Source organism: Amblyomma americanum, chromosome 1, assembly GCF_052857255.1.
Source record: "Amblyomma americanum isolate KBUSLIRL-KWMA chromosome 1, ASM5285725v1, whole genome shotgun sequence".
NCBI lineage: Eukaryota > Metazoa > Arthropoda > Arachnida > Ixodida > Ixodidae > Amblyomma > Amblyomma americanum.
In genome coordinates, this window is record NC_135497.1 from 254,876,318 (window position 1) to 254,903,373 (window position 27,056).

Genomic DNA, 27,056 nt, shown 5'->3' on the forward strand with positions numbered 1-27,056 from the left:
GCACAAACAAGACGAACTTACCACAATTTGAAAGCTGATAAAAAATTCGAGGGGCAAAAGCACTGAAGTACGGGATATCTCCCTGCTGCATTCCTATTCACGCCTCATTCTCTTGTCCCTTTTCCACTTCTCGGTTCATTCTTTTTCCTCTTCTTCACACCCTTTCTTTCTTGTTCTACCGCCGCTTTCTCGCTGTACCTATGTGATTTCGCAACCCCTCCCTCGCTTCATTCCACCCATCTTCTTCCCCTTCGCCCCTCTGCTACCCCTCACTTTTGTTTGTCAACTTTTGCATTCGTTGGCCGCCGAGCTTACTATGCACTGCACTTTCTCTGTCCCATACGCTTTTTCACTCTCTGTGCCTTTGGGCAGCAATGTTTCCTCAGGGTGTCTCGTTCAGCGTGCGTGTTCGCAGGTGGCTTTTAATTGAGCAGGGCCACATGTCTGAGGGCCGCTCTCCGAGTTTTGTTGTCTTTTTGCACATTTTTGCGTCCCTCAAGGAATATTCTTATCTGCTGTTCTTACCCCAACTACTCCAAGCAGACGAAATCGCCACTTTTTTCCAACGGCAACGCTCAAACCCGCTCAATACAGCGACGCGGCGAAGCAGACGGCTCGCTTTTCTCCTCCAGTATTCGACGGCAGTGCCCCGAGCGGCCGACCGCTTTTTTTGCTTCCGCTCCTCCCGCCGAAACCCGCTTCGCTCTTGCCACTACAACCTTCTAGAACACTGTAAGTACTTCAGGCCAGCGCAGTATCTTCATGGTTTCTGACAGTTTTTTTTTTTTTGCAAAATAATGCATCACGATGACGCATTGAGATACCAAGGCCGAAACATACGATATAATTTAAAAATAATTCATGCACATTTTCATTTCATGAGGAATTGTAAAATGAGAAGGTATAAATTTATCAGCGCAACGCGTTTTTTGGTTTCCAAGCGTACCGAGAGTGGCGTGACGGCGCTTTGCATTTCTTCGGCTGCTGGAGGCGTGTGCGTTGCAAACAGCTGATGTTTATTTTTGTCTCATTCTTATTTAGTTGCTGCGAAAATGCACTCGCAAGCACATGAAAAGCTACGCCCAGACTTCTTCTAAGTGCGCTCTCCTTGCTATTTATGAGATATGTTATACCTAAGCACAGGACTCAGTGGTGCGTGCGAGATGAAGATCAGCGTTATAAGCAGCACTGGTGTTGAATGGACCGTGGAGATTTTGCCGGAGTACACGATAGAAAAGCTGAAGCAAATGTCTCTCACCCACTTCGAGAACCCGCTGGACTGCATAAAGCTGTCTGGTTACTTCAAGTTAGTATCTGTTTCCCAGGCAAGACCGCTGTGTGATCAGAGTTCCGTCAGGGAGGAAAAACTCCGCGATGGAGGTGAGCCTTCCGGCAAGCCAGGCTTGCACGCCTAAGAGTTCGTTCGAAATGTGCGCTTCTTTTTGCGGAATCGACGGCATACTCGTTTGCGTAACCCGGTGTCTCTTACTGGAGTATGACGCAGTTATGTCACATTTACTGAATGTGCTTACAAGCTACCCTTTTCCTGTGCGCAGATGAACTGCTGCTGCTGCAACGTAGCTCAACTTTTTCTTTCAACTCAAACAAATCATCCGAGGTAATTTATCTATGTTCCGCCGCTTTGTGCCCGCTGTTTCACTGCGTGCCTGTGCAAAGCTAACGTCTTATAACAGGTTCAGAAACAAGGTATTCCGGACAAAGCAGTCATCGATGTGGCGACCGCCAATGTTGAACCGAAGAATTTCGACAGACCTGCCATGGATGTACCATTTGTTCCTGATGTAAGTTGTAAATTTTCTCGCCGTTTTTACTTTGACATGCCATCTTTTCACTTCCCAATCGTATCTTGTTAACGCCATGCGGTTTCATCTATGCTTTGTGTTCTTTTATGTCTGCATGGTTTGATCTAGCTGCTTATGTCCCTGTTGCAGTTTCACACCGAGCTAAGAAGAATATTAGTTTCACTTGTGGAATTGTCTGAGAAACTCCTTCGTCATCACCCAGACATTGAAAATATCTTCAAGAACTTGCAGAGTGAGTTTATCTTAATTCACCCAGTTATGAGAACTTTCAGGGGGTATGTTTTAAACGTTTTTCCCTCTGGTGTGCGTCAACATTTGTGCTTCATTTTGAGCACAGGCCTCTTTCATGCCTTACGTTCAGGCACTGAAATTCAGGGGCAATAATAGCAAGCTGAGAGCACTTCCCTATTAATTCCCATTCTAAAGTTAAGAATAGTGCGTGAAATTTTAGACTACTGTTTAACATATGCATCATTATCTTTCACGAGAGCACATCCCTTAAGTTAGGCAATTTTACTTCTAACTCTGTGGGAAAAATGGCTTTGCTGCATGCAAAAACAAATTTGGTAGCAACCTGCAATATGTTTATCTCTGTACTGGTGATGGATGAAAACTTTCTTCAGGCACATTTTAGTAGGGCTTGCTGGATGATGAATTTATAGCAAGAGTTCCATTCTCTAGCATTGCTAGGTAAAGCATGCTGAATTTGGTAATGCCTTCTCATGCATGTTTCATTTGCTGTAAGTGGAGCTTGCTCATATTTAGACACGTGCTCATAGAAGCATACATAGTACTCTTAAAATGAACCACAACTGTGTCATTTTTTGATTTACTGTAATGAAATTGTATAGGATCATATGGGGCTGCTACCCTACTTGAACTTATTGAACTGCTTGTAGTGAATGCTTTAACTTCTCATAGTAACATTAAACCATTTCCAAAGCAATTTCCTTTTAATAAAGCTGTACTCTTGCAGAGTGTTGAGGTTGACAAGCTTACTTTTGCATTGTTTGCAAATTGTACTCCAAGCAGTCCTTGCAGCTTTGTTTATGTTGGCTTTTGCATTTTACACAAGGCAAAATTACAGAGAGAAGTGAGCCTGAAATTGACGGAGCAGCTTTGAAAAAGCTATTGGAGATGGGATTTGAGGAGCAGCAAGCGATCCAAGCACTGAGAGAAAACAAGTAAGTGTGGCTAGACTTGATTTTTTATGGGGTGCAGAAGTGTAGATTTAAATGCTTTACTTTTACTCTCATAAACTGTGAAGACTTCATGTAGTCACCATAGAGGTGTCTTGAAATCACCTGCACTTTTCAGAAAAATTGAGCAGTGCAAAGTAGTGAGCCTTTCCTTCTTTCAGCATTCCTTCCTTTCATACTTTTCATTCAGTCTCTCAATTTGCTGTTCTCTATTCTAAAAGCAAAGAGGCAAAATGAGCATATAGGAGTTAATTGTCACTTTTGCTAAGGTGCACGTGACAAAGGCACAGCAGTACACAACATGGTTTGGTGCTTTTTTGGGAAATAACTGCATTGTTATATGATACAATCCAGAGCTCTCCTGCTTGGTCCAATCTGACCTGCAGTATTGTGAAATAAATAAATAACTTGCAGACATGAGCCATTAAAGCTGAACTAAAGGCTTGGAAAAGTATTTTACGACCAGTGGTGTCGCTGTACTTGCCACAGTGACTCAGTGGCTTTGGCACTCGGCTGCTGACCTCATGGTCGCAGGTTCACACCCAGCTGTGGCAGCCGTATTTCGATGGAGGCAAAATACTAAAACACCCGTGTGCTATGCGATGTCAGCTCATGGTAACGGACCCCATGTGGTCGAAATTAAACACGAGCCCTCCGCTATGGCGTTCTTCATATATATTGTGTTGCTTTTGGATGTTAAACCCCACAACAGAATAGAATAGATAATTCTGTCGCTTTAATGAACAGAGAAACTACATAAATCGTCTGAAGCTACCAAAAAGTATGCAGATGACGAGGTTTCATTTCATTTATTGCATATTGCAGGCTACAGGTTACAAAAACACTGGAATGCAGAAGGAGGTCCCGAAGTCAGAGACTGTGGATGGGACCTCCTGTAAAGACAGTTGTAAAAAAAATATATACGGTCAGCAGTTGCAAATGTTATACAGCCATTAGCATCAATAGGGAGCACTGAATGAAACATGAGAAAAATATTACAAGCAGTTTTGTTTGAGTCAAAATTATTACACATCTAAACATATAATGAACAACACGATAAATAAGTCATAAAATGATGTATTTGATAATACTGGAACAATTTATCTTGAGAAAGATAATTAGGATGATTGTAAAAACTGACAAAGAGCGAATTTAAAGGCATAATTATATTACCCGCCTTACCGCTGCGATGGCTCAATGGTTAGGGCGCTCAACTACTGATCCGGAGTACCCTGGTTCGAACCCGACCGCGGCGGCTGCGTTTCGATGGAGGCAAAAAGTTAAGGCGCCCGTGCTGTGCGATGTCAGTGCACATTAAAGGTCCCCAGGTGGCCGAAATTATTCCGGAGCCCTCCACTACAGCACCTCTTTCTTCCTTTCTTCTCTCAGACTCTCCTTTATCACTTCCCTTAGGCGTGTCCAACTATATATGAGACAGATACTGCGCCATTTCCTTTCCCCAAAAAAACAATTATTAAAGGCATAAATACTTAATAGTACTAACTGGTAAGGAATTACAAAGTGTGGAATCGAACTGTTTGTTTTCTTTAATTAGTGTTTGGTTTAGGCAGTAAGAAGTTATTGTTGTTAGCAAACGTGTTGTTGCAATGTGGTATTTGGTCACTGGAGGTTAGCGAAAATGGAAGTAGTTCTCTAACAGATTTATACATAAGGGTACAAAATTGTAGTCGAGTATTTTGAGCATTGATAAAATATTGTGTGATCGGAGCAGACGAAGGGCATTTTCTGAGCCGTGACTATAAGTGATAATGCGTATAGCTTGATTTGGATGATTTCCAGGCAAGATAAATACGAATGGTATGTGTTTCTCCTAGAAGAAATGCAATACTGAATGTGGGTGTGAATGAACAAGTAATGGAGGGAAATGAGAGTGGGAACATCCAAATATGGGCGAACTTTAATTAGTATTGTAATGCCGTTTTTTTTTAGAAATGAATATGATGCGAGTCCGAAATTTGAGATGTCTATCAAGTTCCACACCCAGAAAGGACACATAGTTAGCGACAGTGGTCGAGTTTGAGGCAATGTTGACAGACTGGTTTTCGCAAATAATTTTATGAGGTGAGATGAAAACTATAAAACTAGATTTGGATGCATTAATAGACAGCAAATTATTCCGGCACCAGTTGAATACGTTCTCTGCAGCTTGTTTATGTGTAATTCGAGGTTAACATGGTTGTGTCATCTGCATAAAGAAAACAGTTAGAATTATTAAGGCTCGTAGGGAGGTCATTAATGTATAATAAAAATATGAGAGGACCAAGAAGTGAGCCTTGCGGAACTCCAATGTTAGCAGTCTTGTATTTTGAGTATAACCCTGAGATGAATACGGCTTGCTTTCTATTGATTAAATAACTTCTGATTCACATAAGTGCAGGCCCAGTTATGCCAATAGCGTCAAGCTTGTTGAATAGAATAGTATGGCACAAGGAATCTGTGCGTATCTGCACAAGCCACACTAATGTAGGATTTAATTTTAGTGGTGAGAGCAATCATAGCTAATTCCAGCAGACAGCTAAAGAGGAAGAGTGCAGTGACTGAATCAAATGAAAATATATTTTTATTAGTGAAAGAAGCTGCCCAGAAACCTTTGAGACTAATCCAGAGGATCCATCTTGCTGGTTCCATACTTGCAGTGCCCAGAAGTCACCTCATTTGGGGTGGTGCCTTGTACCCACCTCGCAACAAGCCTTATGATTATTTGGTCACATTTTAGGCGCACCTGGCATGTTTTCATATATCGTTATGCATATTATCACCTGCACCACCAAGACTTACTGGTCTTCTTGCTTTTGTGCAGGCTGGTGTATTCGAACATTTTTGCAACAGTGGCCATGGCCACTACAGATCACAAAGGTTGACAGGTCTGTTTTCAGTGAATGGTAGGGGAGTTGTGCGATGAAGCAGAAGAACATCCTTTTTTATAGATAACAATATTGTCGAGCTTACTACCGCATACAGATACCTAGGAGTAAATTTTGAAACTGATCTAACATGGCATCATCACATCAACGTTACTCTTGCAATTGCTAATCGCTCACTCGGAATCATTAAGACAGACTAAGGGAAGCACCCTCACACTTAAAAAAAGCTCGCATACACCACCTTAATCAGATCTAAAATTTAATATGCATGTGCAATCTGGGACCCGAGCCAGGATTACATCATACGTAACATTGAACCCCTGCAAAGCCGTGCTGTTCGCTTCATTTTTTCGGACTATTCCCCGTACAGCAGTGTTACATCTTTAAAAAATCATGCCGAATTAGGTCCACTATCACTACGACGAAAACACTCTCGCCTATCTCTGTTTCACTAGCTTTATCACCACGACGTTTTGCATGATGACTTCTTCCAGCCTCCTTGCCTCATCTTCCCTCGCCGTGATCATCCTTACAAAGTCAATCGCCCAGCCTGTCGGTCATCACTTTACGTGCAATCATTCATACCTAGAACCATAAGTGACTGGAATAACCTACCATCAGATATTGCCACCGAGGTTCACCCAGGCAAATTTCACAAAATGCTGCATACTCACATCAGAATGTGACGTCGCTGTGCACCACTTTACATTTATAGAGTTAGTAATCCTTCTTTTGTGCGCCCTCGAATACCACTACCTTCTTCCAGATGTTTCTTTTCCATTCTTTTTTTTTCTGCGTTGTTTTTGTATTCTTAATTCCAGCTGTTTGAATTTTTACGCTTTTCTATTTGCGTTATTGTGTTGTTGTTTTTTACTGTACTTCAAAATGGTGACTGTATTTTTTTTGTTTCTCTCTTTTCTGTTTCGAGCAAAGTGTTGTCAAAGTGCTTCGTGACCCCCCCCTATGTAATACCCTCCCCGGAGGGCCTTTAGGGTATTTTAATAAATAAATAAATAAGTAATAGAGTTTCTCTCATGTAAACATAATAACAAACACTGTGAACTGCTGACTGCATGCCATAATTAGGGAATGCAGACTGTTGGGCACCATTTTAGGTGAACACTAGTGGTATTTGTACATGATTCTGCTCTGTACATCAAGAAGATTCTGATGGTGGCTGATGCCAGAGTATGTCATGCACAGAGTGTCTGAACAGCTGGTCAAGTTGATATCATAGCAAGTTACGTTTTAGCGTCTGGGGTGAAGGCTTTTCGAGTTATAAAATTCATGCATATCTTTCAGTTTTGTATGTATAAGCATTTTCTGTTTCTGCAGTCTCATTGCTGAATTGCTGTAATCATTTGATGACATATAGAACTGGATTGCAGATTTTTACAGGCGTGTAGTTGACTAGGAAACAGGTTGTGCATTCTTTAGTTTGTCAAGCAGTAATGCTTCCGTTGAAATAACTTGGACCTTTAAAGCACTTGTGCATTAAGAGCCTAAGTGTCTTTGGAGTTGTTCATCATGTAATCATTTCAAAAGAGGCTCCTATATAGTATATTTTTTACTGGTAGCCTGGAAGATTTTTTTTTGTTTAAAAAAAAAACATTCAAGTATCATCACATTACACCTAGAGCATTCATTTTAAAGTTGTTTTCTAAACTAAGTGGTTTTTTCTTGGCTGTGGTTTCATTGAAGTATTTACAGTAATCTTGGGGATATCAGTTTATCTTGGCAAATTGAGGTTACATGTAAATTCTATGATTGCAAAGAGTATACTGATAGAGTACATCAGAATTGTATGTTTTTATGTCTAGAATGTGTCCTATGGCTGCAATGGAATGGCTTCTTGCGAAGGGATGCAAGCAAGAGAAAGAGGTAGAGTCTGAAACCTCTGCAAAGGATGCCAGTTCTGCTGCCCAAGCTTGTGCAGATACGCAAGGTTAGTTGATGCTTGTCCACTATTGCTGTAGATTTTAAAAAACTGTTCTCTTTTTTGCATGTGGTGTTTCCTTTATTTAAAGAACATTAGAAATGGCTTTGTCCACCATGCATTTACTTCGAAAACTTGAATATCATTGTGTTTGTACCATATTCAGTAGACCTTGTATTACAAGTCTTGAAACAATTTTTTTTTTGTTTCTCATGCTCTCAAAGCAGTTGGCAGCATTATTCACGACATCGCAGTATCACTTCAAGTTGTAAAGCAGAATCAAAACTACTTGAGAAAGTAGCTTTACTACTTGTTTTTATAACAAAAAGCTCTTTAAAGTGAGATATGTATTGCAAAAATAATTGCAAAAAATAGCCATACTGATGGCACATGCCTTGTGTAAAAATCTCAAACTGTCAACCAGAGGCATGCAAGGTATTTCGCATAACGGCGTTAGTTCACACTATGCCTGCCTTGGGCTGCCCGTGTTTCCAGCATTGCCAGATGTCTTCTCTTTATCTGTATTTTATAAATGAAGACTGGAGCATGGTGCTCTGGAGCAAGGAACGGTTGAACAGTGACTTGCACAACTTACCCTACAGCAGACAGTAGTAACTGAAATTCAATTTAGTGTCTTTTAATGCTCTGATTGTTACATTATTTGAGGCAGATTTACTTTATGGTTGTCCTCTGGTTGATAAACAGATTGTCACTTAGCTTCTCCCCATGAGCTCATGAATGACTGCCTATGTCATGCAGCTGCTTTTGCTTATTTATGCTGATGTGAGATAGCAGTCAGAGTTGAGAAGCATCCTGTTTAACTTGGGTATATGTGGCGAATTAATGGCATGTGACCATTAGCCTTGTACCATAATATACCTGTTTCTGGAACAAAGACTGTAGCTTTAAAACCTCACATAGTAGAGGCACGGGAATAGAGCTTTAAAGCATCACGTTGAAAAGGCAAAACATAATGTTCAGTACCTATTTCACCACCATTTGTTTTCTGTTTTATTAATGTTCTCAGCACGTTCTGATTTAATTGCGTGACAGCATACATGAAGTGCTAACATAGTCATTAGTCCTTCTTTGTTGCTGTGAGATGTGGAGTCGGGAGCAGCAGCTAGCATTTCTAGTTTTTTCTTTGTTTTCTTATGGCCACATGAAGGGCAGCAGCTTTCTTTTTGTCCTTTTGATCAAGAGAAAATGCAGGTGTCTGGCTGAACAGAACAATAGAGTCTTTAAGATGAACTTAGACTCTTATCAAAAGTGCCCCCAAAAAGGCTATGTAAGTGTACAAAAGTATGTTCAGATATCTCTTACATGAGGACAGGAAATTAAATTATCTGGCAGCGACAGTATGAGAGAATTTATTGCGGTAGGTACGCATGAAGTGAACTGAAGAGTCAGGGCATGAAACAAGCTCTCGTCATAGCTCTTAAAAGCAACTCTGGTCTTGTTTCTTTTTTTTCCTGATTTCTCTTTTTCTCTCTCCCGCAGCAACGTCTATTTGTGTTCTATTTTCGCTTTCCCTTCGGCTCCGATCACTCTGAAAGTGCCCAGCTTGCTAGGCTTCGGAATTGCATTATCTATACCTTTTAAAACTTTTCTGTCTCTTATCTCACTCTTCCCACATCTTGGCCATTATAAACGTCACGAGCAGATGCAGCACATCTTTACGTCCATCACAGGCAACGCGCCTACGGCACCATATTTTGGCGAAATCAGATCTCCGTGCTACGAAAGCGTATGTTGCAATACTACGTCGGTTGAAAAACTGTTTAAGCTCGAAGTCAACAAACGGGCACACTCCACAGCTTTGTGCGAATGTTCAGGCAAGCTTTCTTGGTGGGGAAATGTTTATTTTTTTCTTGATTGTCTTCAGAGTGCTGCGCGTATGCTCCGGACATTGATAGATGCGCTGTGGTGTTTGTGGTCACTGCAAATGTTCCTCTTAACTGAAAGACATGTGAAACAGTTCGCCTTAAGCTGACTTTTAAATTGGGCCTATGGGAAGCCAATCAAACGTTCTTACATTGCTCATCTTATCCAAAAATTTATCTTAACCAAGTTCTTAAAATAAGTCTACTGTATTTGCAAGTGCTCTGTTTGTAAGTCCTTATGTTGTGCACTTGCCTGCTGGTTTGAATTTCTTATTACGAATAAAGGTTTTATGAATGAGGTAAGATTTAGGAAGCGCTGTCAGAAGCTGACGAGTGACACTGATTCTTTTCTAGCAAATTCTCAATGACAACGATGTGCTGTGTGATGTCAGTGAATGTTAAAAAACCTCAGGTGTTCTGAATTACTGTGGAGCCCTCCACTATGGCACCTCTCTCTCCCTCCTTTCACTCCCTGCTTGATTCCTTCCCTCATAGTGTGGTTGAGGTGTCCACCAAGAGTGAGACAGTTACTGCCCCTTTTCTTTCCTTATAATCAGTTTATTTATTATTTATTTGTTTATTATTCTAGCAAATGCTGAAATTTCAAATAGCAATGCGGTACCTGGTGGACTGGAACAAAAAGGAATTGTGAATGCCATGCTTGAATGCTTTCAAGAATACAAGCGCAAAGATTTCAAGCCGAATAAAAAGGTATTAAAAATAATGCAAGGACACTGAAGTCAAATTCAATTTTTTTTTTGAAATTGAGCTAAATTTATTTCAGCTTATTCAATTTTGTTTTTAGGCCATGAGCAATCTCAAGGAAATGGGCTTCTCTGAAACTGCAATCTTGGATGCTCTTCGGATCCACAGCAACTGCCAAGAAGCTGCAGTATGTGCTCACCATTTTAGCATTAGTAGATTGGCCTCAGCTTTCATGATTATTTATTCAAGTAGAAACTGGTACTGTTATGCACGGCGTTAGCAAGGAAGAGTGATCTTTTAAAGGCCAACTCCGGTGTTTTTTTTCTTCCTACTCGGATTTTACTGAAACTTTTACGTTATGTTCTTTGCAGTTTTCTGATCTTTTGCATCAAATTTCGCAGTGGGGTGACGTTTTGTTGCAGTGCAAGTTTTAAAGTTCCCATTTCATGACCTCAGTTCGGGAGATTTCTATGGGCAACCTTAAGTGCGTGACGTCACTGGACAGAGGGCTGTCTGCATTAGCTCTGCGTTTGCTGAAAGACAAAATTTCGAGCTTGCTTTTGGTCATTTCAGACAAATAATGACCCACAGTGTCGCTTGCAGTCGCCAACTTAGCTAGTCAATGCGCACACTATAGATTGTGTGACAGTATCAGTAACGTCATAGGTTGGTCTGTCGTGATGTCATTGTTTGGTTGAAACCCAATTTCAGTTTTGGTTTCTTGGTTTTTGCTGTTTTAAAATACTTCTACTTGGTGTTTCAAAAAACAGTTTTTTGTGCTGGAGAGGGGGGCTGTAAGGAGTGGAATGTTTTTATCGACGTAAGATGCTCAAAAAATGCCTGGAATTGCCCGTTAACTGCTTCTAAAATGCTGCTAATGTGTCCCCTTTCAGTGTTAGTACCATCTTTTAATCAGCTTTTGGTGCTGAGAAGCTTTAGGATGCATGTTTCAAGGAAGTCATATGTGCAGGTCCGTAATACTGCTGAAACAAAAATAGTGCATTCGGATGAGGTAGCCTACTCTACTCCATCTTAATCGACTATAGGCTCCTAATTTCAGTTGCATGTTTTGTTCTTTCAAATTGCACATTGGACATTAGAATATGTGTATCACCATGTGGTATTTGCTTATGACTGCTAAATACTTTATAATTGAATTTCTTCTTTCATGCTGTTTCAATTTCAGTTTCATCAACCGAACGATGGCTGTGACGTGTAGTTGGCCTTGAGGTCATGTGAGGAACGAAAAAAACTCTGCAATATAAATGCTGATACATCATTTTAATTCACAACAACACTTAAACCAGCCTGCTTCAAGAACTGGAATGACAACAAACGACATGTCAGCAGTTATATTGCAATTTTTTTATGCCTCACATCACCTAAAGACATACTACACGTCACAGCCATCGTTTGGTTGATGAAACTGACGCCGAAACAGCGTCAAGAAGAAATTAAATTATAAATTATTTAGCGGCCGTAGGGAAATGCCACGGAGTAATCCATGTATATTAATGTCTAACGCATCATTTAAAACAAGAAAAAATGCAAGCAAAAATTTGGTGTCTGTAGTCCTTCAATTTCTATGTGCTCTTACATTTACACCTTCTATGTTGCAGCGGCATCTCTGGTTGATTTGTGCCAGTTCCAAAAGTGGCGAACCTTGCTGAGAAGTGCTTCTACATGGTCCAGCTGAAACTGTCTGGAAATAGGCTACAGCTGCTAGCTATTTCAGTATTAAAAAAAAAGCTTTGGTGACTTCATAGATGCTGTTTTTCAGGTACCATAAGCAAAAATTCAAAATTTCTTATTTTAATATGAACAGGCTTGGTTGCGGCACAATTCTTTTTTCAGATACTTGAGTTGTTCTGGAGGGTGGAATGGTGGACAAGTTAGTTGGAACCTAATATTGTTAAAACAGCACAAAAGATGATAGACAGAGAGGAAGCAAGAGAAGCAGCACAAATGAGGTGTCTTGACTCTTCTTTTTTCATCGTATTTTGCACTGTTTCAACGTTGTTAAGCAGAACGGTTGGAGTCAGCTGAAACAATTTCACTGTATTTTTTACCTGCTTTTGTTGGTCATGAAGAAGACTGTGATAAGTGCTGATTACATGATTGCTTGATGCATCAATGATTTTTTTTTATATATATATCTATGTAGTAAGAAGATTTTATGTAATGATGCCTGCATTTCATTTATCTCTGCCTCTGCAGTGTGAGTGGCTACTTGGGGATCGACGACCTAAGCCTGTGGATTTGCAAGTGGGCCTCGATACCAGCAGTGCAATTTATAGGTCCATTGTTAGCAACCCGGTGGTGCAGCTCGGTTTGTGTTCTCCGAAGACACTCCTAGGTGCGTGTAAAATTTTGTGTTGCCTCATGCACTGGTGTGGAGGTGCCACCATTCTATAATGCCCAGTGCCACCTTCCGAGCGAGTCGAGCAAACCATAGATGTTCTCAGCACATTGAATGCTATGTGAGAGCACCGCAAAGTGGCAGCAGCTGCAGGATCGCAGGTGAAGAAAAAATGTCAAGGAGTACTTCAAAAACAACAGTTTTTAGCTTTGTGGGGCAGGCAGCTGGTTTAGTCACATCTCAGATATGCAAAGTATACATGACATGAATGGTAGTGGGGCTTTTCTTGTCCTAATAAATGTTTTCTAGTTTGCCCGAATATCCTAGTTTTCACTTAGATGAAATTACAGTCGATCCCGGATATATCGAACTCAAAGGGAGTCTTGAAATAGTTCGATATATCAAAATTCGATATAAAAAACATGGCAACAGATAAGCTTATCTGTAACCTAGAAGTGTGAATACGGTGCTTTGGGAGAAGCCTCCGCTAATATTAAGAGGTCTGATTCTGTTGCTGGTACACTATAAATGCAATAACATCACAATTAAAGTTAGGGTACAGTAGATTTGTGCATCAGCGTCGGCAGCAAAGCAGGCCACTTGAGAGCCGCCACAAGTCTTTGGTCAACTAGGCTGGTTTCACCAACCGGTCCAGCGAATGCTGGCTTCCCCACATGAGAGCAGTGTCGTGTTTAAAATAGAAGCATGCCAGACAAGGCTACCCTAACGCACACCCCACGTTCACCGCATGCGGTTTTATTGTGGTAGCGGTGCCAGCAGTTGTTAAGGCCGCACATCCCTCGTAGCAAAAAAAAAGATAGCGGAAATGCCATTAAGAGAAGCGCCATTTGCATAGGTGTGGTGTGCAGTTCGATATACTGAATATTCCGCTGAACGGGAGTTTGATAAACGCAAAGAATACTGCTGTACTTTCACGTGCGATTTTCGAGAGGATATTATGACAGTTTGCTATAAGCAATAATTTGACATATCTGGGTTCGATATATCCAGGATGGACTGTAGTTTTTATGCAGTGTCTATTTGTCATTTATATGAAACCCTACTTAAACTAAGCGCACCATCCTGCAACCTGTTGCAAGTGGGTAGCAGCTACAAGCACGAGGTGGCAACTTCCAGGCCTGTGAGGGTTGGCTCAGGAGTACAAGGGGAATTTTCACTTTGGAATTCTTCTTCTTGATGTGTAAGCATTGCTTCATGTTTGTAGCTGTCACTCTACTGCCAACAAGTTGTGAGATGGAGCACACTCAATGATTTTTTTATAGACTTGCATGCTTTGATGTGCCATTCTTTTCATTGGGTTCCTTCATCTGTAGGGTAACTCTCGGTTCGGTGTGGTTAGTGTTCAAGGGCTGCTTTTTAGAATTTTAAAGTTTGGCAATATCTGTTTTATAGCTGGGGGTTAGACTTGAGTTTCTATTTTTTCAAAATTCAGCAGAATTTTTTGTGGTGTTCATTTGAGGGCATAAATTTCAGTTTCTTTTGGTGAGTATTATTTTCCATTGAACAGTTGCCACCTTTTTTGGGGGATATGTGGCACCTCTGTGTGGTCGAGAGTCATGCATAGTTTCTCTTAGCTTGTCTGCTAGCAAAAAGTTAATAAAACAGTAATTAACGCATAAATGCTCTTGCATAGAGCAACTGTTCTGATATAGAATGGGTTCTGTTTTAAAAGTGATCATGGTGAAGTCCTGTTATTAAGGCAGCTTAAAGAAGCCTGCAGTGTGGAGTTGAACTGAGCTATGCTCACCAGAGTGTTTGAAATAGGCTGTGTTTTAGGAGATCTTAAGTCACTCTGTTTTTAGTAACAGTAAGCAGTGAGATCACAATTTAGTATATTTAGATGTTAACATTATCCTCCATGTGCCAGGTAATAATTTTGTAGCGATAGCTACACTGCGCCAGCCACTTCGTGAGGTCAGCGTGGCTGCGCGCTGAGCCGCGGCACCACCGCTCCGCCAGCTGTGCGCATGCGAAGAGTGATGTCATAGCCTGCTGCTGGTGTGTGCGCCGCACGCCTCGCCGCTGCACTGACGGCGGAGAGGAGATGCTGCCCGCCTCGTCAGTTGTGCGCATGTGCAAAGTGACGTCATAGCACGCAGCTGGTGTGTGCGCCGCGCGCCTACATTACGCTAGCATTTCGAGCCTTCAGCGTGGTGGCGTCATGGCCACTGTGGCAGCTGCCGGCGGTACGGCGCGCCGGCGAAACAGAGTGGGGGAGTAGTGGAAAGGGGGAGAGAGTGAATCCACGTCCAGGGACAAAGATGAAAAAGGAACGCCCAGCGAAACGCAGCGGCAAAAGACACTTTGCAATTCAACTGAGCGAGTTCCACTCGGACAGCTGTAGCTATCGCATCACTCCAGGGCTAAACCACAGCCATTTTTGAAGAGAACAAAATATGCAGTAAAGCCAAGTGGTTGCACATACAATCCTTGTGTGGTTGCATTTTGAATGTTCATGTTAAAGTTCATTAAAGTGGACTTCAGAATCACTCACTCAAAAAAAAAACTGCGGGATTGCTTAAATATTTGTGCTGATTTTTAAAGGCACATTTTGTTAAAGGCACATGGCACAGCAATTCTTTTTAGATGCAAGCAGGTGAAATGAATTCTAAACTTTTCCAAATATTCTTCATTAGCTATACTTAGTGGGAGATCTACAAGATGGTCGCTAGCTTGATGAACAGGGGGGTGCAACTTGCTTGCATTCACTTGTGTTTCACTGTATTTGCAGATGCAACAGTTTGCTGTTATGTGCCAATTTCGCCAGAAGGGAAAAAAAACACAGTTGTGGTTTGAAGCAGGGGGAAGGTGTTTCACTTTCTTCGTCATGCTGAAATAAGCGATGCAGATATGGCAGGCTCTTCCTCGTCCTGAAATAGCTGAAGAAGATGTGGCAGTCTGTGGCTGAAAATGGTTTAGGTTTATAGAGTTTAATGTCCCAAAGTGACTCACGCTGTGAGGGACGCTGTAGTGAAGGGTTCCAAATAATTTCGACGACCTGGGGTTCTTTTATGTGCACTGACATCACACAGTACACAGGCCTCTAGCATTTCGCCTCCATCCGGGATCGAACCCACATCTTTCAGGTTAGCAGCAGGGCACAATAACCGCTGAGCCACCGCGACGGGTGGCTGAAAATGAACTATTTTAGTGCACTTTCAGCACATTTCAGCTTTTAATCATATTGTGGTTTTAATTATTGAACCAAAATTCTTGACATCATAGCTGTGTGCTCCAATTACAACTAGTCATGACATTTTAATGGCATTGGTTGCAAGAAGATATGGCACAAGTAAATTTTTCATGTTGATGTTTCATATCTAAGCTAGAATGGTGATGAGCAAGGTGCCTAGAAAAAAAACACTGAAACGGCTCAAAAATGGATTTTACAAATGAGAAGACTACCACAATGATTTGTTAGCTGAGCCTTGTATTAATGAGAAGAGAACCAGTCACTACCACAATGATTTGTTAGTTGAGCCTTGCATGCATGGATTAGTAGATAACAGTGTTGAGATGTAAAAATTGCCACGTTGGGTACCAGTGAGATGTGAGCAATTTATATTTATATTGAGATTTAATGCATCACTGGTGTTAAGAAGATGAAACATTTGTCAATACATGCAGGCCAGCATGCATTGAGTTGCAAGCTATCAAAGCTAGCTTGCACCTGCCATATTGAATCCACTTCACTCTTCCAGCATTGCAATGTGGATGCATGTTTCATTTTATACCAAACGCATGACATTTTTCTCCTGAACTAATGTTTTTCTTCACAGTACTACGAGTGAAGTGGCAGATGTATTTGAAACAACATATGCACAATCTTTGTCCATAAAGTTCCGAGACTGAGTCCATTTAAAAAAAGATGCGTTTAACATTGAAATCATTTGTGTAGCACCCCTTCGAAATAGTCTCCCTTGCAGTCTATACACAGCTTCCAATGCTTCTTGAGGTCCTGGAAACAGTTGGAAAACGCTTCTTTTGGGAGGGCTGTCAGCTCCTTTGTTGTGGCGTCTTGAATGGCCTCCACGCTCCCCATCCAGCGACCTTTTAGGGCTCTCAATTACACGAGCAAACAGGAAAAAATCGCATGGGGAGATGGTTTGGTTTGGTTTATGGGGGTTTAACGTCCCAAAGCGACTCGGGCTATGAGGGATGCTGTAGTGAAGGGTTCTGGAAATGTCGACCACCCGGGGTTCTTTAACGTGCACTGTCATCGCACAGCACACGGGCCTCTAGAATTTCGCCTCCATTGAAATTTGACTACTGCGGCCGGGATTGAACCAGCGTCTTTGGGGCCAGCAGCCGAGCGCCATAACTACTGAGCCACCGCGGCGGCTCCACATGGGGAGAGGTCAGGCGAGTATGGCGGATGGGGAAGAACAGTAATGCTGTGCATGGCGAGAAATTTTGTCACGCTGAGAGTGTGCGGCCTTGCCGTTATCGTGAAGAAGGGTCCATTGTCCAGACGCTTATAAGTCAGGGCGACGGCGTCGCAGTGCATCACACATGTTGGAGCGCGCGGATATAAAACTTATGATTCACCGTCTGCCCTTGTGGGACGAACTCGCGGTGTATGACACCTCTGGCATCGAAAAAAACTAAGCATCGTCTTTGTTTTGGTCTTCTGTCACCGTACCTTTCTTGACACCAGAGAGCTTGTGGACCGCCATTCGGCGCTCTGCATCTTTGTTTGAGGATCGTATTGAAAACACCATGTATCATCTTCAGCAGTGATGCTGGCGACGAATGAAGCATCCTTCTTTGCCTCGGAGAGCAAATCAGCACTCACTGATGCCCGCGTGTCCTTCTGGTTATGTGTGAGGGAGTGCGGCACAAGACTGGCATTCAGCTTTCGTTTCCCCAAGTTCTCATGCAAAATTCGGTGGCATGTTGTCTTACTAATGTCGAGAGCATCTGATTGCGGACTGTAGTGGTGCGGTCTTGCTGTACGATTTCCCTAATCCGATCCATGTTACTTTCAGTCCGTGAGTTTGAAGGGCGCCCCTGCCTTGTGTCGTCTTCCACAGACGTCCTCCCCGAAACGAACCTCTTGTACCAATCGAAAACTCGCTCCCGCGATGATGTCCCGCTGCCGTAAGCATCACGAAGGAGCTCATACGTCTGTGTGGCTGTCTTGCCAAGGTTCACAAAGAATTCTATGTATACACGCTGTTCGAGGTGAACGTCCATCTCTCCACATGCACTCACAGTAGAATGCGCAGACGACTAGCGACAACGTATTTTTCTACATGTTGTGCCATCTAGCGGCTGCCACAGCAATTAACATAAATAGCTCAGGTTAGCCTATAAAGATGGCGCTACACATACGCACCAACATTTGTTTTGGGGAATCATTTCTAGAAAAGAAAATAAATCAGTCTCGAAACTTTACAGACAAAGGTAGTAATCATAAATTCTAACAAATTGCTGTTCTTGTATATCCCAAGGGCTGCTGCAGTCAGCTACACATTCCTTCTTCAATGCTGGGATCAGGCCATGTGCCTGATGGTATTAATTATGCGAAAGCATTATGTTGATCATGAGGTGGAAAATCCGGTGTTGTCGTTGTCCACGCCGGACGGTCCGAAAGCACATGTGACCTCATGACGTCATAGACGGAGCGTACATCATCAGGAAAGAAAGAAAAATACAATTTCTGAATAAAATTTCTCCCATAGTGGGTTTCAAACCCAGGCAGGTGTGAAAAGATAAGTTTCGCTGGCCATTTCATTAGAGCACTGCGCCATCACCAAAGCGCAACACCCCGCGCTAAACTGCCAGTCTCTCGCACTAGATTTGGGTATCGTCGTCTTCATCAACTTCCATTGAGACAACACTAACAGATCAGCTTCATTGGCCACTGCATTAGAGTAGTACACCTTCACCATTGCACAACACCCCATGCGCTTAACTGCAAGTCTGTTGCGCTGAGTTTGCATATCGTCGTCTGCAATTTTCATTTGGGCATCGCGAACAGATCAGCTTCGCTGACCACTGCATTGGAGTAGTACGCCATCGCCACAGCCGATCACCCCGCGTGCATGCTTTTGCATTCAGAGCACATAAGTAATCTTAAGTGCCCTTCGAAATTTTTTCACCCAGGATTCTGGTGTTCTGGAAAAGCAGTCTATTGTGCTTTAAATATGGCAGTTCACAAAATTAAATGTGATGTTTTTGATAGCATGCAGTAACTTGGAATACTACAGTAGAATCTCAATGATACAAATCTCATGGGTTCCTGAAGCTCATATCATCTAGAACAAACAAAATCTGGATGCAGAAGCATGGGAAATGCATTCACACAGATCTGTTTACGGCTGACGAGATATGTTTATGGCAGTGTGCTACCACTCTCTGCTCATGGTATGTACTGCATGACTGGCAACTGCAGCATTGGTGATGTGTGGGCCTCATGCCAGTGGTCACTCACGAAGTCAGCGATGTGCGAGCGGGAAGCACTTAGTGCTCGAGGTTGCGGGTGAGAGTGGGCTCACAACATGTGAGCATGCTGTTGTTGCCTTGCCACCAAATGAACTTGTGTTCCTGTCTGCAACTTGCAGAGTGTTAATTGTGCTCCACGCCCAGATGAATGCAGTCATGCAAAAAACCTGCGGTGACGGTAGCACCTGCTGAGGTGGCCGAGTGGCTGTGGCATTCAGCAGCTGAGCCTGAGGTTGTGGATTCAAACTCTTGTTATGGTAGCCACGTTTCAATGGGGGCAAAATGCAGAAAATGCAGTGTGCTGTGCAATATTGGTGCACATTAACTAATCTGAAGTGGCTGATATTAACTAGGAGCCCCACTTCCTGACATGCCCATATGCACCTTTTAAATGTTAAACCCAACTTTCGATACATTACCTTACTATGTGATTGCAGTAGCATTATTCCTTTAAATGGTAGTTAAGGCAAAATTAACTTCCATTGCTGTCATTACAAGCAACTGCTAGACTATTTATCCCACAAGTTAGCCGTGATGAAAGTCTTGCGATGATGAGGATCCTAGAAAACTTATTCTTTTATGCGAAAATAAACATGCATCATGGCCAGAGGTTGATGTGAGGCATTTTCTTTTTGCTTGCAGCTCTACTACAAATGCTGGAAAATCCTGGATGTGCCTCCCGATGGCTGAATGACTCTGACACTGCTCCTATTCTGAGCCAAATCTTTCGCATCTACCATGCTGAGAAACACTCTGTACAACTTTCCAGGCCCTTAGTGACATGAACTCAAACAGTATAAGAGGGAAGTGGTGACATCACGATCGAATGAGCCCAAAAGCTACAAGGGGCTCATAGGCTGTTTAGTGAAGCAAGGTAGCCAGTTAAAATATAATCCAGTCATCTGCTTTTCTGAAGGCATCCAGTGCCTGAAAGTCTTGCATTTTTTTAACTTTATGAGTTTGTCAGTCATTTCAGTACTTGACTTGAGATACCTGCCAAGTAAGAATGGTCATAGTGCAAGTAGAGAAATTTTTATCCTAAATTTCTTAAACCAGCATTGTCAGTTTGATGGTTGCAGTAAGACCTTGTCAAGAACCATATGAGTGTCAAATTTTATTTAGGATCCCTTCATTAAAATGTTAACTCTGCAAGATGTCTCGCGGCACATCCCATTGGTTGTTTTCTTGTAACCACCGCTTGGAGATTGCATCTTTTGCGGCTTTAGCTACTGAGTGCCATTGCTAATATTTAATTATTCAGTTAAGCCTAAGCAGTTGTTGCTATTGTGACATTGCTCGCCATATTCAACAGCCAGAAGACCTGTTTTCATTGCTTTGCAAAGAGTACAAAAGTACCAAACTAGTAGCGCACAAAAAAGTCGCAGCTAAAGGCAGTTTGTCAGTGTTATGTTCTATAGGCAGAATAGGGGTGAAACAAAGACTCACTTGGCATATCTCTTACTGCATAGTTCTCATTCACAACCTTTCATGTGAGTGTTGACATGTTCTACTTTGTATTTTTATGCTGTGAACAGAATGGCATGGACAACTTTGCTGCTTGGTTTATTGTTACGGGATCAGAACCGCTGCTGTGAACTCCACACTCCTAGTTCTTTTCACTACTGCTTGATGTGCTTTTGTTGTTTCTATTACTTTATCCTCCTTCATAATTGTAGTGTGGGCTGTCATGTGGTTTCATAATTCACTGATGTTTGACCGCCTCAACTGGCCTGCCACTGCAGATGGGTCAGCAGTCTTCTGCTTTCAGAAATGCCGAAGCTTGAGAACTTAAACTTAAATAGTCTAAAATGGTATTCTGGGGCAGCCAGCATGGCATCAAGTGTGACAGTATTCATGTTCACCGTTCCAATGAGAAAAAGGAAAACAAATGCTGTATATCCCCTTCAGGCACTGGGTCCACATATATGGATGCTACTTAAGCCTCGTCATATTTTCGTACGCAAGGCGAATTTCCACCTTTGAATACCGCACTCTTACCATTTTGACCCTCCCTGTCAAGTTTGTGGCACCATTTCTTGCAAATGCAGTGAAATGCATTTGTAAAAAAATAAAATGTGTGTCACGTCTTTCTTTGGAGGCTTGAGTAAATGGCTTTCTTTTTTGCATTCTGTCTTTACAAATGATCATGAATGGTGCAATTTAGGGCTCGGAATATGTCGATAGGTTAATGTAGAAACGGCACAGCAATTTTCATTGTCACAGACGAAGAAAGAGTGCTGCGGTGGACGTTCAGAGTGGTGTGTCCACATACATGGATATGATGCCTTAATGCCGAAAATATCAAAGTGGCGTTTTCTCGCCACAATGCGCTGTTTTTGTGTTCATGTATGGTAGGAAATGGGCTTACTGCTTACGGGCGCTGAAAACCATGCTTGTACAAAGAGAATGTTGGACAACTACAGCGCTGAAGCGTTTCTCATGAAAATAGCCGATGTAGAAGCACTTCCAAAGAAGTGCGGCTGACCGAGCAATGAAGACCAGCAGATGGTCGCAAAGAACCGCCACTTATCTGAGCCACTGCCAACAAACACAGTGTGCTATGACCAGTGAATAATGTCAGGGAGGTCTAGGAGGGCCTTAGGCCCCCTACAAATATTCAAAAAGGGATCAGAGACCACCTGTGCTAGATTGTAGAACGCATGAATCCGGAGGAAGCAACCGTTTTCAGTGGCGGTCAAAACATTTTTTCTCTCGTTTAGCAAGAATCATTACATATTCTGTTAAACCTGAGACGGAAAAAAATACAAACTGGCAGCGCTACACAAGGGGGGATGAAAAAGGGGAGCCCGCGCCCTCACACCATGGCCAGTTCAGAGCTGGCCGCTCAGCTCCAAGGCTACAAAACAACAATCAGCACATTGGTAGAGCGAGGGGACAGCTTGTTTCAGGTCTCTGACATAAATTGAGCGAACAACGACCTTTGAAAATCACTTCTCATTTTTTGTAAATACCATGTGTAAAAGAGGCTGCGAGATGCTATCTCTCTCTCCCTTTCCACCTGTGCTCAGATCACTCGAGGCCCCTTCAATGCAGCCGGACTTGAAGCATTACTTATGATGAAAGCAACCATTGGCCTCAACTTCTGAACACGTTAATTACAGAATGGTGCCGATGTGAAGGCTGCACATCTAAAAGCCACGTTCGGTGCTCGAAATACCAAATTTTCTTCTGCCTGTCATCACAGGCTGACTGCTTTTATCTGTTTTATAAGTCATGAACTACAGAATTATTCTGTGAAGCGTATATTCTTACAGCTAAACTTTTATTCATGTCTAACGATCAGTTAGAAAAAACAAGCAAATGTAGCAGTGTTTACGTTCATGTATCAGGTTTGAGGCACTATGTCCACAAATGTGGATGCAAATTAAACATGCATATGAATATTTTTGCATAATTTTTTGCACATCACTTCTGCTTAGTCTACTGATGGTCATTTATGCAAAAGGCTTTTCCTTTCAGCAGATTTAATTGGCACCTGAAGGGGATATCAGCAGTGTAAGAAGCAAGCAAATGTAACTATGTTCAGGGCGAAGTCAGTCGTCACAGACTGACTGCTTTTATCTGTTTCATAAGTCATGAACTACAGAATTATTCCCTGCAGCGTATATTCTTACAGCTAAACATTTATTCATGTCTAACGATCAGTTAGAAAAAACAAGCAAATGTAGCAGTGTTTACGTTCATGTATCAGGTTTGAGGCACTATGTCCACAAATGTGGATGCAAATTAAACATGCATATGAATATTTTTGCATAATTTTTTGCACATCACTTCTGCTTAGTCTACTGATGGTCATTTATGCAAAAGGCTTTTCCTTTCAGCAGATTTAATTGGCGCCTGAAGGGGATATCAGCAGTGTAAGAAGCAAGCAAATGTAACTATGCTCTGGGCGAAGTCAGTCGTCACAGACTGACTGCTTTTATCTGTTTCATAAGTCATGAACTACAGAATTATTCCCCGAAGCGCATATTCTTACAGCTAAGCATTTATTCATGTCTAACGATCAGTTAGAAAAAACAAGCAAATGTAGCAGTGTTTACGTTCATGTATCAGGTTTGAGGCACTATGTCCACAAATGTGGATGCAAATTAAACATGCATATGAATATTTTTGCATAATTTTTTGCACATCACTTCTGCTTAGTCTACTGATGGTCATTTATGCAAAAGGCTTTTGCTTTCAGCAGATTTAATTGGCACCTGAAGGGGATATCAGCAGTGTAAGAAGCAAGCAAATGTAACTATTCAGGGCGAAGTCAGGGCAAAAAAAGGACAACTATTTGACTTTTTCACCTCAGGACAGAGAAGTCTCAGTGAAAAGTTTTTTTTTTCTTCCAAAGAAAGCTGCTTGTAGGAACTTATTTCACAGTTGGTGATGTCGTTGGCATTATTGTGAGCACTAGTAACCAAAAACAGATGTCATCAAGTCGCTTGACCATCCATCAGAAGGTGATCACATGGAAGCAATGTGCGCGTGTTGACATCACAGCTTTTTGCAACCACCTGTAGGGGTGTGCTCTTGCTAGCCAGCCAGTATGGACAGGGTGATTGGCACAGAACAGCAATTGTGGAACCGGTGCACCTAAATACGTGTAGTTGTTGCATTGTACCCTGCATGGTGAAGGTAGACATACTTGCATACTGAGGTTAAAAGCTGCTATTTTTTTAGTGTAGTATGCATATTACAGAATTTGAGGTTCAGTTCTGTTTGTGAAAAATAGTTGCACTGCAAAACATTTGCCACATCCGTCAAGTTATGAGAAATTGGCGTATCCCATTCGACAGGTCCCATTGAATGCTTTCTTGTGGCATGAGCTCCGTAGGCTCAGCCAAAATATTTCGGGAGTTGGGGCCTGCTGTATCTCCATTTCGCTTGATTGGGTGTGTGACATAGTCTCTATTCTGAGCTTTACACCGCAGCAACAAAAGATGCATTCTTGTGTGCAGATGGCGCCATCATTTTGGTTTAACACACTCACTTCTAGTAGGCCATTGTGTTCGGAGGGAGGAGCACAGATACGGGGACCAGTATCGGTAAAGCAGCAGATGTTTTGCAACACTGATGCAGATAAACATGGTACATTGAAAGCAACGGTGCTGCAACGAAGGTCTAAACAGTGATAAGCAGACAATCCTGCTAATTTTTTTTTGCTATCTTTCATGTTCTTCATGAAACTGCTTAGTTCTGATCGCTGGTTTAGTGGGGAAGAAAAAATTTTTCTTGACTTTGATATACAGTACGCTGTGTAAGGCTAGCTGTAGCAACCATAGGATTGTGAACTATATAATTAGCCTAGATTTGAAATGGAACAGGGAAAGGATGTCGTGAAGAACCACATGAATCATTTAATCCACATATGCCTAGTGTCCTACATGTAAGGCAGTTTAGTTTTACGGGGGTTTAACATCCCAAAGCGACTCAGGCTATGAGGGACGCCGTAGTGAAGGGCTCCGGAAATTTCAACCGCCTGAGGTTCTTTTACATGCACTGACATCGCACAGCACACGGGCCTCTAGAATTTTGCCTCCATCGAAATTCGACCGCCGTGGCCGGGATCGAACCCGCGTCTTTCGGGCCAACAGCCGAGCACCATAACCACTCAGCCACCGCGGCGGCTTGCATGTAAGGCAATGCCTTTTTGTGCAGTAACTCTAAAGGTTCTAAAAGTCTGTGTAAAAGCTTGCACCCGCGTTAGCATAGGTTCAAGAGGCTCAAGTTTTCCTGTGGAAGGGTTGTGTTGTGTGTGTTCAGTTCTGTGCGTTGACTGCATTCAGAAAGATCTGCAAGTCTTCTCTGGGCGCCATTTTTCAGACTCAGCCCCATCGACTGTGTTGCGGTTGTGCTAGAAAAATAATTTTTGTGTATTGTCATAACACCTCCGCACGTGATGGGAAATGTGATTTTAAAGTTTGTCAGATGTTTGAAGCTTTACCAAACGTATCAAGTGGCAAAATCGTCTAATATTCTACATTGTAAGATGGCTGAAAAGTCAGTGTTGAGAAAATTATTTCGACCAATAAAAGACTGATTCTGAACTCTGAAGTGAAGTTAATGTTTTATATAAAAACATATTTTTTTTTTTCAAATTTTGGAAGTTCCAGCATATGTGGGTTAAGGCGGGATGCAGGTCTTCAAAATATTTTTATTTCCAGCACAATCCTGATCATAATTGCCACGAAAGTTTGCTTTTTTATGTGGAGTCCAAATATGCAATTAGATTTTGAATAGCTCAACTGTAGTAGGATACAGCTTAAAAAAATGGCAGTTGCTAACACTGGGCCACGATCCACGGTGCCCTGTATTACTCCACTAGCCAAACACAACAGTAAACTAAATTGGCTTTTTAATGTTTGACTTTATTAAACAAGCCCAGTATCAAAATTATAAGGCTTATAATTTTTTTTCTGGTGATCAGTTTCTTGTTTAGGTTACGAGAAAACTTTTAACTACGGGCTACTTTTTTGTCGTGGAAGAATTCTGTGCAGTGGTCCTGAATGTGGGCGGAGCTTCACTGCAGATTTAAGTTGTATCCGACTGGAATATGAAAAGTACTTGCTGTTGGGCTGGTTGGTTCATCATAAAGTCGAATGGTGCAAGGGAACGAACACAGGAAGACACAGAGACGGAAAGAGCGCCTACTACCAACTGAGTTTATTGCGGAAAACACCACCTTTATACGCCAGTACATTATCACCACCAGTGCATTATCATAGCCAGGACAAGCTAACAAGAAAAAATATATGTACAGAAAATGATTACATTTATGTATGAAAGCCAGAGAATTGCTACTTGCAGAACAAGGCTTGAAAAATTTACGAACATGATAGCAAGATTAAAAGACAAGATCTACACATGACCATCTAAAAAATCCAGTTCCTGCCCGCTGAGTTTGACGAACGAAGTGCTAATGCACGTGGGCCTACCTTTCTATATGTGAAATGCTTCTATAACTTCCCTTTCAACTTGCTCTCTGCCTCTGCCGATAAGCTTTGCCTCTGCCGATAAACTTTGCCTCTTCCAGCACCGGTCCACAATCTTGGCAATCTCTGCAGTGATCAGGAAGGTTTCCCCTTTCATTGTTTTTATTGTCCGTTTATGCTCAATCGCTCTCTCATTGAAACAATGGCCGGTCTGCCCAATGTAGACCCGCCCACTCTTGAGCGGTATCAATCCGTATAACGCTGCCTATGCTTGATAGCGCACCTCGGGGACCGTTTGTCCATCATGGAGCATATCTTGCCAAGCTTGCATGGTGCTAAAAACACTACATTCACACCTTAAAGACCCCCTATCTTCTTGATGTTGTGCGCTATTTTGTGCAAATACGGAATCACTGCCACAGGCCTCTTATCTCGCTGCTTGCTTGATAGAGCACTGCTCAAAGACTGCTTAGTCTTCTGCAGCAAGGCTTCACAAACCGGTTATAACAAGGCAGGGATAACCAGCCTTGTTTAATCTCTGAAGTTGCTTTTCAAAGCCAGCCTGCACGTAGTGAGAACATGATTTTGAGAGAGCGGCGTGTAAGTACGTCATAGCAATACTTCGTTTCACCAGTTTAGAATGGGCACTGCTGAACGGCATGAGGCTTTTCTTGGAGGGGGGTTACACACCCAACACACATGATCTACGCCAGTGAAATCAAACTGAATGTCCAGAAACTGCATCATGCCCCCTTGCGGCAGTTCCCAAGTGAAGGTGAGGCTTTGGGAATTGTCTCTAAAAATGTTAAGAACATCAGCAACAGCTTCGTCAAAGTTAAAAGAGACAGGGGGTCAAA

At 42.2% G+C, this 27,056-nt stretch overlaps 1 protein-coding gene across 2 annotated transcripts; it reads left to right on the plus strand.

Moving 5' to 3' along the window:
* The first annotated feature begins 958 nt into the window (after positions 1–958).
* On the plus strand, positions 959–25,314 carry Kpc2 (Kip1 ubiquitination-promoting complex subunit 2). 2 transcript variants are annotated; one of them, XM_077649012.1, is made up of 10 exons: positions 959–1,380; positions 1,557–1,618; positions 1,695–1,802; positions 1,953–2,055; positions 2,899–3,007; positions 7,728–7,852; positions 10,316–10,437; positions 10,532–10,618; positions 12,649–12,787; positions 19,901–25,314. In XM_077649012.1, exons 1-10 carry the CDS (start codon positions 1,125–1,127, stop codon positions 20,041–20,043), a joined length of 1,254 nt encoding a protein of 417 aa, XP_077505138.1. In that variant the 5' UTR covers positions 959–1,124; the 3' UTR covers positions 20,044–25,314. The 2 variants fall into 2 exon arrangements, with proteins under 2 accessions (XP_077505138.1, XP_077505139.1); XM_077649013.1 differs by having other exon boundaries at positions 2,911–3,007.
* Positions 25,315–27,056: the final 1,742 nt, after the last annotated feature.

Bases quoted from the DNA above. Each gene is read 5' to 3' on its own strand.
- Kpc2 (XM_077649012.1), top strand. From the start codon at position 1,125: ATGTTATACCTAAGCACAGGACTCAGTGGTGCGTGCGAGATGAAGATC. The intron at 3,008-7,727 runs GTAAGTGTGGCT...TTTTATGTCTAG, and splicing joins CAAGCACTGAGAGAAAACAA to AATGTGTCCTATGGCTGCAA. The intron at 10,438-10,531 runs GTATTAAAAATA...TTTTGTTTTTAG, and splicing joins ATTTCAAGCCGAATAAAAAG to GCCATGAGCAATCTCAAGGA.